Source organism: Lemur catta, chromosome 17 (assembly GCF_020740605.2).
Source record: "Lemur catta isolate mLemCat1 chromosome 17, mLemCat1.pri, whole genome shotgun sequence".
Taxonomy (NCBI): Eukaryota; Metazoa; Chordata; class Mammalia; order Primates; family Lemuridae; genus Lemur; species Lemur catta.
In genome coordinates this window covers 9,881,352-9,898,206 of record NC_059144.1, presented here as the reverse complement: position 1 = coordinate 9,898,206, position 16,855 = coordinate 9,881,352, and the positions used below count along the sequence as shown (strand labels likewise).

General features: G+C 38.5%; 1 protein-coding gene across 2 annotated transcripts; it reads right to left on the bottom strand.

Moving 5' to 3' along the window:
* Positions 1-1,746: 1,746 nt before the first annotated feature.
* POLR3F (RNA polymerase III subunit F) lies at positions 1,747-16,797 on the bottom strand. 2 transcript variants are annotated; one of them, XM_045528232.1, is made up of 9 exons: positions 16,378-16,794; positions 15,186-15,303; positions 10,872-10,939; positions 10,313-10,380; positions 8,895-9,007; positions 4,616-4,759; positions 4,290-4,397; positions 3,247-3,438; positions 1,747-2,199 (listed from the first exon to the last, which is right to left on the bottom strand). In XM_045528232.1, exons 1-9 carry the CDS (start codon positions 16,437-16,439, stop codon positions 2,122-2,124), a joined length of 951 nt encoding a protein of 316 aa, XP_045384188.1. In that variant the 5' UTR covers positions 16,440-16,794; the 3' UTR covers positions 1,747-2,121. The 2 variants fall into 2 exon arrangements, with proteins under 2 accessions (XP_045384188.1, XP_045384189.1); XM_045528233.1 differs by lacking the exons at positions 1,747-2,199; positions 3,247-3,438 and adding an exon at positions 3,455-4,164 and having other exon boundaries at positions 16,378-16,797.
* Between the last annotated feature and the right edge of the window lie 58 nt (positions 16,798-16,855).

Here is a 16,855-nt window from a genome sequence, read left to right as displayed (position 1 = left end):
GTTTTTACCATTCCAGCTGTCACTGGGGGTAGAAGAGAAACTCTCTGTACTTTCAGGCTCCCAAATCCTTCTGTATCTTATATATATTCAATACTTGAAATACCCTTTGTTATAAACAGCTAGTATTATCAAATGCTAATTCTATACAGCTGGCCACAGAATTTATCTGATAAAAATTGGTTACTGAGCTGAATTTTATTTTACTGATACCATTTATCTCAAAATAACTTTTCTGATGTTGTCCACTTGGAGCTCTCCAAACTGGTGTTAGAAGTCAGGCTTCAGTAGTAGCTGACCTTGAATTCCTTTCTGTTGGTCCATGTTTTTGGCCTGGATACAGAAACTTTTAAGTGGAGCTACAAAGTGAAAATACAACAGATAAGATCCTAAAAAGCTCTGCAGCTAACTTCTGTACATCAATACATCAAATAACCTAGTGTTTTCTATGTGGCTGATGATTGGAACTGAAAGTGCTATTAGAACTGAGAACAATTAAAATGGCTTTTTGCTTAGACATAACATACCATGATTTTTATAACCAAATAAGGAAAGGAAACAAATCTAAAACAGGATAAGAAGAATTGATATCCACCTCCAACAACATAAAGTGTGAATAGAGGGCAATGGATTATTTTTTGTTGTAATTAAATGATCAGACATTGTCTTAGTGTGTTCTGTCTGCCATAACAGAATACCACAGGCTGGTGCTAACAACAGAAATTTATTTCTCACAATTCTGGAGGCCGGGAATTCCAAGATGAAGGTACTTACAGATTTGGTGTCTGGTGAGAGCCCACTCTGATTCATAAATGGTTGTCTCCTGTCTGTGTCCTCACGTGGCACAAGGGGCAATGGAGCGGTCTGGGTTTCCTTTCTAAGGGCACTAATCCTATTGTTAAGGGCTTCACCCTCCTGATCTATCACCTCTCAAAGGCTGCCCACTCCCCCCCAAATATTAGCACATTGAGGATTGGATTTCAACATCTGAATTTTGGGGGCACACAGACATTCAGTCTATTGTAGACATTAAATAAGAATCTAGGGAAAATTCTAGCCAATAATACAATTGAGCCACAGAGTAAAACTTGTAAGACTTTAATAAAGAACAGTGAAAATATTCCCTGTAGGACGAAAATGATAGTATTTATGCACTGAAAATACATCCTTGACAATAGTCATTGTTTGGTTTTGAAGAATGGTAGCATAATCCTCTCAAAGAATATTTCTTTTTTTTTGAGACAGAGTCTCACTTTGTTGCCCAGGCTAGAGTGCTGTGGTGTCAGCCTAGCTCACAGCAACCTCAAACTCCTGGGCTCAAGCAATCCTTCTGCTTCAGCCTCCCGAGTAGCTGGGACCACAGGCATGTGCCACCATGCCTGGCTAATTTTTTTTTTACATATATATATTTTTAGTTGTCCAGCTAATTTCTTTCTATTCTTTAGTAGAGACGGGGTCTTGCTCTTGCTCAGGCTGGTCTCGAACTCCTGAGCTCAAATGATCTGCCTGCCTCGGCCTCCCAGAGTGCTAGGATTACAGGCGTGAGCCACCATGCCCTGCCTCAAAGAGTATTTCTGATGTAAAAGGAATTAGCAGTGTGTGGAAAAGGTATGTTCCATTCTCTCCCCTAGTTATGCCCCAAGTTTGTATACTTTTCATTTCTTCTCAATGAAACTACTGAGAAAATAGAAAACAAAAATGGTGGTAGTGAGCCAGATATAAAAAACTTCCAATGAAGACCTTAAGAAATAACTTTAAATAGAACATATTTACACTCTAGCCATTATCCTGGTACTTGGTAAATATGGGTTTGTTGGCTTATTTTTCCTTGACCCATCAAAATTCTCAGAAGCTTCAGAAGATGTAATCCTCCAGAATTTCAAAGTATTTTATTTGCTGAAGAATGGATTTCACTACTGACCTTATTTGTTTCATATTCTGTTGGCTACTTTACCAATATAAATTTAGTCCTCATAAATTAAAAAATATGTTTTCATAGCAGCAAGTCTATATCCATTATTATGAAGTTTGCTTTGAAGGAGATTTGATGTTCCATCATGATTAAATTGTCTTCTCACAAAGTAACTTCATTTGCAAAATGTCAGTAAAGTTCGTAACTTTCTATTAAAATTCAAGCCACTCTGTCATGTAAATACAGTTAGATGGTGAAATCTCACCACCTTCATGGCAGTCATCAAACACCTTTAAGAAAAGAAAAAACAGTTTATATTCAAACTAAAGTTTTAAAATATCTAAGACCCAACCATCTATTTAAAGCAATATTAAAAACAAAGTTTCAAATTGAAAGGGATTAGGACTGTATTTAAGAACATATTATAATGGGGCCTGCTTTGAGATCATAAAGTTATGAGAGGCCTTTTACAGTGGCATTAAGATCATCATGTTCACCTGCCCACTGGGCAAAAGGCTAAAAATGGCAGGTAACACAGGAGTGCAGGAAGGGAGATCTATACATATGAATGAATTAATTTTCACTAATTGAATGTTTCATGTTTAGCTATCTTGCATTTTGTGAAGGGTGCTCAATAGAATCCCCAACATGTCAGCCTGTTATCTAGGAGTTGAAACCAGGGCCTGGAGAGCTTAGGCACATAGACAAGGGCCAGAAACAAAGCACAGACTAGCAGCCTGAGAATCTAAATGCCACGGGAACTGGGACAGTGTTTCCTCCTCTCTGTTGTGTCCTCAGTGCCTACAGCACACACAGAGTTGACACTCATAACCTATCTGGGGACAAATGACTGCATAGTGCTGGAGCATGCTGGAGGGGAAAGATGCGATCTCTGGGTTTGAATCCTGGTTGTTTCTTCTAAGCTGTATGCTCTCAGGTCTTCCTAAGCTCCCTCATTCTTAAGGGGAAATAACACCACTAGCTTTAAGGACAAAGAAGGATTAAATGAGACCACCTATGAAAGTCATAAGGGACACACCTAGCCCATGGCAGGATTTCTCAACAAATCTCATTTCCCTCCCTCATCAGAAAGTGTCCATTTCAGGGCCAAAAGCAGAAAATGCAAATGTCTTTAACCTGGTTATTCCAAAAAAGAATGTAAGGCAATGATTTGTTCATTAAACGTTCAGACAGACATTTAATGAACAGGTTACATGGAGGTTTGAGCAGCTCTTGGTCAACTCCAATGTGAGAATACCGGGGTGTGCTTGCTCTGATTTCCTTATGTGGCATTTGCACCTGGCAGTCAAGTGTAAAGTGAAGCCACTTTAACTCACCGGGCAGAGTCCACAGGGTGCCCGGACCAAACCTGTGGGCGGGATGATTGGATTGACTGCCCTGTACAGCTTCATGTGTCCGTCTACACTGCCAACTGTACCTTCTTTTGCAGCAATAATAGTCATCTCCACTTTCCCATCATAAATGAGTGTATTCAGGATAGTTTCAATGTCCTCCATGGACAACTCTACCTAAAAAAGGGATACATTAAAAAGGACACAAAAAGGACAAGGAGACATCCATTTGGAGGGTGTTATAAACAGTAAAGGGTCACAATTCTATGGTGAAGTGGGAGAAGCATTATGCTGGGGAGGAATGAACAACAGTCAAAGTTAACATAAACCACTGACATATTAGGGACAGAAATCTCATGCTCAGTTTGATACTTTCTAATGTCCTCAACTCCTAAGTAAAACATAGAAGTCTTAGAAGTTAATGGTGGAGATTTATAAAATGTTTCAGCAGGAAGGTACTTTAGACATCAGATAGTCCAAGTTCCTAGTTCTTTATAAATGAGAAATCTGGGGCCCAGGAAATGAAAATGACTTGTCCAAGTGGCCACTTTGACTTCTTCACTGTGAAAAGCATCAGTGTCTTTATGTACAGGTCTTCAAAAGAATGTGCTGATAACACCATTTACATCTCCAAAGTAAGAAAATACCAATAAATGACAACTGATGTCATGACTAATATTATGCACATATGCTGAAATGTCTCCGATAAAGTCAAGAACTTGTCAGAACTGACTTTTAAATTTGGGGAGTGAAATGCACTGCCAGGACTGCAGTATGCTGCTTGCTCTGTGTCCCAAGTTCAGGAACTGTTCAGAGAGTGCCTGATGGCAGTGACTGCCTTTGCCTATGGTATAGAACAGTATTCTCCCACAGTGGGTTCTGCAGAATGTTCATGACTGTCACCTGAAAAAAAGGGTCTGGGTCAAATACATTTTGGATATACACTGTAAACTATATCTTATGATGAAGAATAAGTTTTAAAAATAAGATAAAAATTATATGAAAAGGTTATAAACTTGAATTCTGACCTTACTGATCCCCAGTTCACAGATATATTTCCACACTTCGTGTGATGAAGCAAATGAACTATTTCTTTGTATCACTGGATTCTGTTTGCTTTCTCGTGCTGTTTCTGCCTATAAGAGTTTAAACATAAGAAATCTAAGCAAGAATCCTGGTGAGTGTTTTCTGAATACAATTTATACTGAGTCAAACAAACAGCAGAAATATTTTGTTTAGTAAATTTCCAATTTCAGATTTTTAATTCTTGTAAAATATGCTATACAAGATTAAAATCCTTTCTAAAGAAACTTTTTCAAAGATTTGCAGTGATGTTTCCTTAGTTATGCCTCACCTTGGTTTGTAGGAATTTAAAACACTGTTGGTTAAGCACCTCTACAAATTCAGATTCAAAATCTTGGTCACTATACCAGGCTCCACCAGTCACAGATCGGTCTGGCTGCAGGTTATAGAGCATATACACCTTCTTTTTTGAGGCCTAGGAAAGAATGGCACAGTTAATGTGTTTACGATAGTTTCTGAAAACTAAATAAAAAAATAAACTTACATATTTTAGAGTGGTTTTAGAAATACAGAATTATCACAAAGATAGTAAAGAAAGTTCTCACATACTCCATGCCCACTTCCCCCTATTATTTACATTTTGTATTAGTGCATTACATTTGTCACAATTAATAAACCCATACTGATACATCACTATTAACTGAAATTCATACTTTACCAAGATTTCATCAGTTTTCCCTCAATGTACTTTTCTGCTCCAAGATCCCATCTAGGACCATGGTGCATTTAGTTGTCATCTCTCCTTAGGCTGCTTTTGGTTGTGACAATTTCTCAAACACTTATAAATACCAGTATGGACTCATGAGTATTTATTTTATACTTTTCAGTTACAAAACTTCATGTCTGGAACCCTTCCAGACCTTGCCCTCTTCTGTTGGCTGGTTCTTTGTATCCTTTATCATAAAACCATAATGGTAAGAATAGTGCTTTCCTGAATTCTGTGAGTCATTCTAGTGAATGATTGAACCTGAGGGGGTAATGGGAACCCACAAATTTGTAGCCACCTGGTCAAAGTGTGGGTGGCCTGGGTACTCCTGAACTTGTGACTGGTGTCTAAAGTGAGGACAGTCTTGGGGAAGACTGTGCCTTTAACCTGTGAAATTTGGGACTTAACTCCAGGTAGTTAGAATTGCATTGCAGCCAGCATCCCCAATCCACCTACATAAATGTTCAAGACTAGCATACTACATGTAGTGGTATCAGAATGATTAACCAGGAGCCTCATGGGAAATAACTCAATCAGTTCAAATACAGTGAATACGTGATTATGTACATTTCCTTTTGCCTTTAGTCTTATAAACACCACTTATTTCCACAGTTACTTAGGTCAGCACCTTATTCCTCTACCTTTTTCAATGAGGTTGTCTCTTACTTTTGTAATACATTTAGTTTCTGCTGTTACATTCTGCATTCCACCCTAGTATCCCCCTATCTCCCAAATGACTTTAAAAATTGGTACACATTAAGATTTCTCAGCTGGGTGTAGTGGCGCACTTGTGCAGTCCCATCTACAAGGGAGGCTGGAGCAAAAGGATTGCTTGAGCCTAGGGGTTCCTCCACCCTGGGCAACATAGCAAGACTTAGTCTCAAAAAAGAGAAAAAACAAAAGGGGAAAAAAACCCCAGATTTATTCTTTGTGCTATAAAGTTGTATGGGTTTTGACACATCCTTAATGCTTGTGTCATACAGAACAGTTTCACTGCCCTAAAAAATATCTCCTGTGCTTCATCTATTCACCTTTCTCTATCATCCCATCCCTAGCCCCTGGAAACTGATCTTTTTACTGTCTCTACAGGTTTGCCTTTTCCAGGATGTCATATAGTTAGAATCATATAGCATGCAGCCTTTTTAGATTGGCTTCTTACACTTCATAGCATGCATTTAAGATTCATACATGTCTTTTCATGATAGCTCATTTCTTTTTATCACTGAATAATATTCTGGTTTGTTTATCCACTCACCTATTGAAGGACATCTTGGTTGCTTCCAGTTTTTGGAGATTATGAACAAAGCAGCTATAAACAGTCACATGGAATTTTTTGTGTAGACATAGTTTTCAAATCAGTTGGGTAAATAATTAGAAGCATGACTGCTGGATCTCGTGGCAAGACTTTGTTTAGTTTTTAAGAAACAGCCCAACTGTTTTACAAAGTGGCTATACCATTCGGCATTATTACCAGAAATGAATGAGTGTTCCTGTTGGTCTGTAGCTTGCCAGCGTATGGTATGATCAATTTTTGGATTTTAACCATTCTAATAGGTGTGTAGTGGTATCTCACTATACTAAAACATTTTTTTGTTTTTCTTTTTGAGACAGAGTCTTGCTCTGTTGCCCCAGCTAGAGCACAGTGATGTCATCATAGCTCACTGCAACAGCAAACTCCTGGGCTCAAACAATCCTCCTGCCTCAACCTCCTGAATAGCTGTGACTACATGTGTGTGCCACGATGCCCAGCTAATTTTTCTATTTTTTTGTAGAGATAGGGTCTTGCTCTTGCTCAGGCTGGTCTTGAATTTCTGATCTTGAGTGATTCTCCTGCCTCAGCCTCCCAGAGTGCTAGGATTACAGGCAAGAGTCACTGAGGTGGCCCACATTGTTATTTTAATTTGCAATTTCTATTAATTATGATAAATAATGTTAGGTATCTTTTCATATGCTTATCTGCCATCTGTATATCTTCTTTGGTGAGGTATTGGTTCAGGTCTTTTGCCTATTTCTAATTGAATTGTTTATTGTCTTACTGTTGAATTTTAAGAGTTCTTCATATAATTTTAGAAACAAGTTCTTCATCAAATATGTGATTTGCAAATATGTTCTAGTATGTAGCTTGTCTTTTCATTCTTAACAGTGTCTTGCAGAACAAAAGTTTTAAATTTTAATAAAGTCCAACTTATCAATTTTTTTTTTTGTAGATTGTACTATTGGTTTTGCATTTAAAAACTCATCAACAAACCCAAGGTCATATCGATTTTCTCTTATGCTTTCTTCAAAAAAGAGTTTTGCACTTTATAGTTAGGTCTAAGATTATTGTAATGCTTAAAAGGACATGGAAGTCCATCAACTGACAAGGAACAAAAGGTAGTATATATCTGTACAGTGGAATTTACAATGCAATAAAAAGGAATAAAGTACAACATGGATAAACCTTGAAACATCATGCTAAGTGAAAGAAGTCATACACAAAAGACCATATAATCTATTATTCTGTTTATAGGAACTGTCCAGAATAGGCACATCTATAAGGTAGAAAGTAGATTAGTGCTTGTCAGGGACTGTGGGGAAGGAGGCTAGGAAGCGAATGCTAGTGGGGTCACATTTTAGGGTGATGAAAATGTTCTAAAATTAGAACAGTGGTGATGGCTGCACAACTTTGAGAATATACTAAAAACCATTGGGTTGTATGCTTTAAAAGGATGAACTTTGTGGTATGTGATTATAGCTCAATAAAGTTATGATTAAAAATAAAGATATAGAAGGAACATAGGGAAAATTAGGCTAGGTGATGGATACATGAGGATTCATTATATTATTTTCTCTACTTTTATATATGTTTTTAAAAATGTGGAAGAGATGCTATTCTAAATTAGGGAAGTAGTAAGATATAAATATCAATTGGTAAATAAAATCACTAATGAACATCAAATTCTTATATGCTGAAATTTGTATTCAAGAAAACTTTTTTTTTTTTTTTGGAGATAAGGTCTTGTTCTGTTGCCTCGGCTAGAGTGTAGCGGTGCAATGGTAGCTCATTATAACCTTGAACTCCTGGGCTCAAGTGATCCTCCCATATTGGCTTTTCAGTAGCTGGGACTGCAAGTGCATGCCACCACACCTGGCTAATTTTTAAATTTTTTATAGAGATGGGGACTTGCTACATTGCCCAGTTTGGTTTCGAATTCCTGGCCTCAAGAAATCCTCCCACCTTAGCCTCCCAAAGTGCTGAGATTACAGGAATGAGCCACCACGCTCAGCCCAAGCAAACTTTATTCTAGGGGAATTTCATCTCACTTGACATCTAAATCAGTAAGGTAAGTGGCAGATGTCCCTGATGGAGACAGCTCTGGAGCATGGAACCCTAGGATGTGGTAGGGGTGGGGTGGGATGAGGAGGAAGAAACACACCAATGTATTGGAAACAAAGCTCCACCAGGGCAAGGATCTTTCTGACTTGTTCATTAATGTATCCTAAGCACCCAGAACCATGTGGCACACAGCAAACATTCAAGAGATATTTGTTGAATGTGTAAGCTAATAAGTTGGGGTAAATTATTTTACATACTACAAAATCTAGGAAAAATGTTCATGACTCCAAAAATTGTTCACTGAAGACAGTAAAAGAGTTTCAGGTTTTTTAGTGGGTCAGACACCAAGAGTTAACAAGGTAGTGGGAAATCTAAGCAGCATCTCCAAACCAATCCAATATAAGCTAATTTTTTAAAAGTCTTTTTTGACCAGTTATTTTAAATCACAACATAGCTTTCAAGAATAAACACTTGAAATACACTTCAAGCAACATAGGTAAGTGAATATTCGAGGGAAGCACTACTCACTGCTACTGATTTAACAGCTTTAATAAGCTTTTTACTTTCCAAATTCTTCAGAATTTTGTTGATTTCTGTTAATGGCAAGTTACTTTTGTATCGGATATCTCTGCTCCATATTCCTATGAGAAAGTAAATTAAGTTGAACTATGGTGTTCTTGGATTTTTGTTTCTATTCATATAGCGTATATCTTATTACAAAACTGGCAAAATTAAGCTAACAGTAAAAATTAAATGACTTAGATGTAAGAACCTTGGCTAAAGTAGCAAAAGTATACAAAACAATAAATAAGTCATATGTTTTATATTCTAACTGGAAATTTCTTGGAATCCCAGTGTGGCACATTTTAAAAAATCCATGAAAAGGATCTTTTTGTAATGGAAGAAAAAATAATGAATACTATTGAATTAACTATATCATCCCTTCTATCTTCTCCTGTACTCTAATCTGTTTTCTGGTATTTTCACTTTAGATTATAAATGTAAAAAACAAACTTAAATTTGAGTCAGGGTCAACTTCCATCCTTAAATGGGAACAAGAAAACCCCTTTGCATGCATGTAATCCATTATTTATACAACACTATATTTGTGAGATGGAAAAAGGAAGTCTGTAGTTCTTACAGCTACTAAAAGCCCTGCATGGGAAGCTATGATTTCTCTTTCAAAGAAGGAAATTAAGTGTTGTATGTGGAAAGGGAATGTACGTAAAAATATTTTGCTTTATTTTCTTCCCAAGGTAGAGGCATAACGAGATAGGAAGATTAAAACAAAAATACAGGATGGCTTTCTCATAGGATATGTTATATTTATTAACATTTTAATAAATATAAGAATTAATTTTAGATTACATCATAATTTTTCAAGCTAATATCAATGACTCAAAAGATCCTAAATCATAATAAGTGCAATCTATATACAGTTCCTCAAGGGAGATAGAAGGGGAACCACAGCTGCTGAGGGGCATCCGTCAAGACATTGCTACCCTGTACTAGGTATCCCTCAGGCCCTTGCAAATACCAGAGGTGTTATTATCCACATTTGTAGTTAAGATGAAGAAACTGAGGCTCACAAAATTTAAGTAACTTGCTGATGTCATATAGCTAGAAAGTAAGGATGTTTTTTAAAAAATTAAGCATTTATTTTGAATAGATAATACATTCATGTGGCTCAGAATTCGGAAGTCTTTTTCCAACACTGGCTATGGCCATCTCATTCCTGCCCCTTTCAAGGTAACAATGGCATCACTCTTGGGTATCCTTCAGGCACATGCATATTATACATGTATGCTCTGTTCCTGTCTTCCCTGTTTTACACAAGTGGCAGCACACTCTACACACCGAGCTCTACCCTGGGAAACTGGGGTTTCAGTCCCTGTATCTAGGCCCAAAGGCAATGTTTTTTTCTGCTTTATCCTTAACATGCTTACCTTTATTTCCTGCATCCTCTATGATTTGATATACTAGTTTTTCTTGGTTATCTGATCCCTTCATTTTACTGGAGAGAAATAAAACAATTAAAAAGGCAAAGGGGCACAGGATAATCTAACAATCTACATGACTACTTAAATGAATTAGCAGACAAGGTCACCACGGTGACATATTTACCAAAAGAAGGGCTTACCTTAAAAAGAATGAGACAGAGCTGTGTGTATCAACATGAAAAGATGTCCAAGATACAGTAAGTGAAAAAAACAAGTTGCAAAACAGTATGGATAGCATGATCCCATTTTTGTTAAAAAAAAAAAAAAGAGAGAGATTATATATAAATATATAATCATCTATGTGTATTTATATATATCTAGAAGAAAGGATATATACCAAGTTATTAAGAGCAGTTACCTCTGGGAAATGGAATGTATTATAGGAGGCAGGGATGATATGCAGGACAGGTTTACATTATGCAATTTTGCATTAGCTTTTTTCCAATACATATTATTACTTTGTAATAATTAAAATTTTCTTAAAATTAAAAAGATAAGTGCTTACCCAGCATTCTGAGAGTCTTTTATTCTATATAAAAGGCCTGTATTGCTCCTTAAGAGATCCAACTGACCCTGAAGTTTTAAAAATTGAAAATAAGAGTCAATTATTTTGGAGCTATATTAAATCCAATGCCAAATGTTAATGCATTAAAAGTTTTATTACACAGACTAAAATATTCTACTTCTCACAGGTATTTGTCAGTTCCTCACTTCCAACTTACGTTTTTGCTTATATATCACACAGAATGTATTTTTCAAAACCTAGCTCTTTATCTTAAAATTTTCAAAATAGCAATACTAATAATTTCCTATATGCTAGATCATGGCTTAGTTATATGATCAATGCATAAAGAATTTTTAAAAAGCAGCTTTACAATAATAAATAAAAATCTATATTCAAATTCAAATCCAAATTAAATATATACTGTGGGGAGTTAGCTATGCTCCCCGTGAAAGTTTGGGTCCCTCAGACAGGGGTTGTCGCATAGGATGAAAATATAGTAGGAAACAAATACAAATAACACACAGAGCCAAAGATACAGTTTATAAAGTAAAGATTTATGAAGATAGATAAAGCAGGGTGCCCGGAAGGTTACATCTCTTCCAGCAGAAATGCAACCCAGACTGAAGTTTTACACAGATACTTATAGGGCAGATACAGGTTCTCAGTTGCCAAGGGCAAGGGGATTTACATAATGATAAGCATCAAAGACTCTCTCGTCAAAGAGGCTACTACAGATCCTTTAACTCTATCTAGGTGAACAATGAGTTATAAAATCTTCTTAGGGCAAACTTCCAAGTTTTATGATAAGGCTATTACTTTAGCAAAAACAGAGACATCGTGGCTCTGGTTATTGTGTATTTAGAACAGAGATTTCTGAAGTCAAGCTTGAGCTGTTTCTTATGCTATTTACTTTAACCGCATGGTTCTGTCTGGGCCCAGCTCGGGCAGCATGTCTTATGATCAGCTCTCAACTCTGGTGGCCTTTGTTGATCAGCTCCAGCATCCCGTGGCTCTAGGCAAGACCTGCTTTGTCTTTCAAAACAGGTGAGAGCCATAGGCCCAGATTGCAGTGTCGCCTTGGAAAGCAGCTGGTACTGACCACTGAGACACCCTCCTGAGGCGAGGCAGCTTTTGATATGAGAACTAACACGTTTACATTTTCCTTTAGGGCAAAGCCTTTCTTGACTTCTGAAATCATATCTGTCTCTAAAAATATATAGGGCATTTCTATAAATCAGTATTTCTTAGGCTCAACAATATACAATATAAAATATAATTTGTATAAATAAAAACTTCAAATAAAGGCTAAACATGCATATTCTGTTGCATAATGATTAAATAAAATTTATAAAGTTCATGGTGACATCTACTAATATGCGTTTTTATTGTATTACATGAAAATTAGGCATATAAGTCACCCACTGAATAAAAGGACTACAGTATTGTTTTTTATATACCAAATCAAAAATAAAGCATGTATTGTCATGTTTCTAAATTTCCTTGGGTCTGAACTTAGGAGAACCCAGATGGCTGTATCATTGGGTTTCTGACAGTTCTCAAAAGCCATGTTGAGAGGGGCCCCATTCTCATGTGTTAAGACTGGACAGACTTATGACCTGGAAACTGGTTTACATACTGGATAAACAGTGACACCCTCCATCCATTCCCCTGACCCCACTAAGTGGCAAAATGGGACCACAAAGCTCAATTTGGAGGCTCCATTCAGTCGTTTATTCAGCCAATGAACATTTACGGAATGCTTGTTCTGTGCCAGGTGTTATGATAGGTGTTCAGGGGAACAAACATGAATTCTAAAAGGGAAATACACAGTTAATGTCAATCATTTGGTTGGCATTAACACAGAGGTAAGTAAAGGGTGGATGGGCACTCAGAGAAGAGGCTGTGGCCCAATCCTGGGGTGCAGGGTCATTTCCTGGAGACAATGGCAGAGCTGAGTCCCAAAGGATAACAGGGAGTTAGTGAGTCTGTGAAGAAAGGGAAGAAGAAAAGCCTTCAGATCAGGGACAGCATGAGCCAAAGCCCTGAGGCATGAAACAGCATGATGTGGCAAGAAACCAAAAACAATCTGTTGTTCCCTCTGAAGCATAACTTTTGAGGCAAAATGGTGGAGAATATGAAGCTGGCAAGGAAGGCAGGGGCTCAGTGTGGTAAACCCAGGAGTTTGAGCTTGAATCTCCAGTACTGACAGATTTTAGGTGGTAGAGTGACTTGGTCAGACCTGCATTTAAGACAGATCAGGCTGGCTTCTCTGAGGCAGATGGAGTCAGGAAAGCCAGTTAGGATGCTACTGCACCAGTCCAGGTAAAAGCCAAGAGCTTGGACCCATGCAGGAGTAGCAGCAATGGAAATGGGGGAACAAATTTGAGAACTGTTTAAAAAAGTCAAAACACTTTGTGATTTATTAATAATCACTCCCTTGCTTAATACCCTTTGGGAGCTCTACCACCGCCTATAGCCTATAGCCAATAGGACTGACAGTGGACAAACAATTGCAGAGGTGGTAAAAGGGAGACAGGTGCTGAGGATGATTTTTAGTCAGAAAGGAAAGGGCTGCGTGGGTGGTCAGAGGCCAAAAAGGAACATTTTCCACTGCCACAACGTCCCAGAATCCCTTCCTCCATCCTTCCTGGAGCTGAAGACCTTCACCACAGTGAATTGACTAGAAATCACCAAAACTCTTTTTGCTTCTTTTTATAAATAAAGTTTTATTAGAACATAGCCATACTCATTAGTTTATCTATCATCATCCATGGCTGCTTCTTGCTAAAGTGACAGAATTGAGTAGCTGTGACAGAAACCATATGGCCCACAAAGCCTGAAACATATGCTATCTGGCACTTTATCGAAAAAGTTTGCCAACCTCTGAGCTAAAGGGTTGAAGGTAATGGTTTAACAAAAGGTTCACCTGTCCCCAAATCTCCACATCCAGAGCCTTAAGATCCAACAAGGCTGGCAGATTTAAAAAACAAATCAGTCATTCATGAGGTCTTAGTGTAGAACACTTTTACCTGATTGCTACTAAAACCAAACTGAAATGCTCTCAGGAAATGGGAGGTTTTTTTGATAATGGGGGAAAGGAAGGAGAAATAAATTTAGAGCAAGGGGTACCATTAGATGGGTGTTTAAACAATTTTTTTTTGTTTTGTTTTTGGACAACTGGAGGACAATGACATTAGGGTCCCCGGTTCTTAAAGACAGAAGAGGTAAGAGCAGGTAGAAGGGCTTCACTGAAAAACCCTACTGTAATGTCACTGGGGGCTGAAGCTACACTTCTTCCTAAAGGCCCAGCACCACTATCTTTCAACTGGACTCCTTCCAGCTTCCTGAAATGCTCATAATGACAATGGGGAAAGTGATACCTTAATGAATGCGCTCTGTGATGACTCACAGAAAAATCAGGAGGGAGATATTTTATAAGAAATGGCCCAAAACCAGCAGTAGGAAGCAAACAGAAGGTGAGAACAGAGTATGCCTGTGTGCCCTTATGTATCTTAGTGGATTTGGTTAATAAATTTGTTTAATAAATACAACAGTTATAACAAAATACATTTATTTCATTTGTCTCATAAAAATGGTACATAATTATTTCTTCTTTTCTCAATTCAGGCAGTCTGAGCTATTTCCTGGTTTGGAGTCTTATCAGTCAAACCTAATACACTTTCTGGTTTTATGACTACTATATTAGTCAGAGTTTTCCAGAGAAACAGAACCAATAGGATAGATGGATAGATAGATAGATAGACATGTCTACACATATATATGTGGAGAGAGAAAGAGAGAGAGAAATATATTTATTATAAAGTATTTGCTCATGTGATTATGGGGGCTGAAGGAGTCCCATGATCTGCCTTCAGCAAGCTGGAGATCCAGGAAAGTTGTCTGCGCAGATCAAAGGCCTGAATGCCAAGAGCTAATAGTGTAGATTTCGGTCCAAGTCTGAAAGTCTGAGGACTAGGAGTGCTGATGGCAGAAGATCCATATCCAAGCTCAGGCAGTCAGGCAGAGAGCAAACTCAACCTTCCTCCAGCATTTTGTTCTATGCAGGCCTTGAATGGAGTGGATGATGACCACCCACAATGAGGCCACATCTGCTTTACTCAGTTCACCAATTCAAACACTAATGAATTGAAACACCCTCACAGACAGTCCTAGACATAATGTTTAACCAGATATCTGGGAATCCTGTGTCCCAGTCAAGTTGACACATGAAATTAACCATCACAACTACACAATAGGGCACAATGACAATCACAGCACATAAGTAATTATGCAAACTAATTGGGTTCACCTTACCATGGACAATAATCTATTAATGGCCACTGCTCGCTGCTGGGCTTCTATATGAGGCATTTCATTCTGAATTACTTGGTCTGTAATTCCATGAGGGAACTGGTGACATAATTCTATAATCCTAGAAACAAAGGCATTAATGTTATTCTTCATGTTTACATGTTTCAAGAAGGATTAGGGGAAAAATAAAAGCAGAACAGTTTGAGATTGTGCCTTTTTCACATATGGCAGATAATCTGGGCTTCTATGATGGTTTCCAATCAAAGCATGTTAGAAATTGAGGAAGATCATTTCTAAATACATGTTTACATTATTATTGTTATTTAAGGCGAGTATTTCTTTTCCTCACTAAGATAAACTTTACAGCAAAAGTCCAATGAAAACAAAGAAAAAATATTAAAGCTGAGACTTCAAAATTCTCAGATGAAATAAACATAACAAAGTTAAGCCATAAATCAATCACTAAGTAGGAGACAAATGCATACACCTCTGGTGGGAAGCCAAATTTTGTTATGACAATTCACCATAATGACGGGCTGCTGATAGAATTATCCCTACCAAACAAAAATGAGTCCAAATATTCACTTTGTCAATTGGATCAATATATGTTATTTATAAAGTTTGAGAAAGTCGCAGTCTTTTAAAACTGTGTGATAACCTAAGAATAGCAGTGCACTGGTAGAGAATATCAAACTGGGAGGGTCTTTAGGTGTCCTAAAAGTCTTGAGTTCAATATTGCACTGAAATCATCTGGCTTAACGTTGCTTCGTAATCACAAACTGCACCCTAACTCTGCCCAATCATTGTGTCATGAGAGATCACTTAGTGACAAGAGAGATCCTGAATCAGAACATGTATCCACCAGTACTGCGGGGGGAAAAAGCCGAGGGTCCTCTCTCAAGGCATTGATCACCTCAATGTAGCAAAGAAAAGCAACATCGCAACCTCCCCAAAAGCATCAGGGCAAAGCCAGATAAGCAAAGTTGCAAGCTGCCAAACCCGTTTTGAACTTCCTAAGAGTTCTGCTCTCCAAGGGCGGGAGTGGGATAGAGTCCAGAACCCGGTAGTCTCTTTCCCGCGTGTTTATCCACCTCGCTCCGGCCTCTCCTAAGGGCTCCGGGAGAAGGGGTCCAGCTGCCCAAATGACCCGCCGCCTGCGGGTGTCCGAGCCAGGAAGCGAGCCTCCCCGGTTTACCTGTTTTCTATTTCCACCGGATCCGCGTCAGGCGGTTGCACCTTCACTTTCACCTCAGCCATGAGGGCGCAGTTCCCGACTCCCGGGGAAAGACACGCACCAAGTCGCGAGATAGTGAGCCGGGGAGCCCCGGGAATCGGTGGAAGGCAGAGCTAGGCCCCGTGCAAGGAACCTCTCAGTCGTGTCGAAGCCGGTCCTTCGTTGTCGGCTTGAGGCGGCCAAGCCACGCCTGCACCGTTCCACTCTCCGGAGCCACTGCAGCTTCTTATTCTTATTTTCCAGAATGTCAATGCCTCTCGGACGAACAAGCCTGGTTCCCTTATTCTGAATTAGGACGCCAGCTTTTAGCAATTATCTCCCTCTGTTAAGGCATATTCTTGGATGCCTGCGGTAAAGCCCCGGGAAAGGATCGCCAGGCACGTACCAGACTCCCCAAAAGCCGCAGAGGCGGAGTTGGTTGCTAGGAAACTGAGATCCT

Bases quoted from the DNA above. Each gene is read 5' to 3' on its own strand.
- POLR3F (XM_045528232.1), bottom strand. From the start codon at position 16,439: ATGGCTGAGGTGAAAGTGAAGGTGCAACCGCCTGACGCGGATCCGGTG. The intron at 10,940-15,185 runs GTAAGGTGAACC...TTAAAACTTCAG, and splicing joins TTAATAGATTATTGTCCATG to GGTCAGTTGGATCTCTTAAG. The intron at 2,200-3,246 runs GTGAGTTAAAGT...CTTTTCTTAAAG, and splicing joins CACCCTGTGGACTCTGCCCG to GTGTTTGATGACTGCCATGA.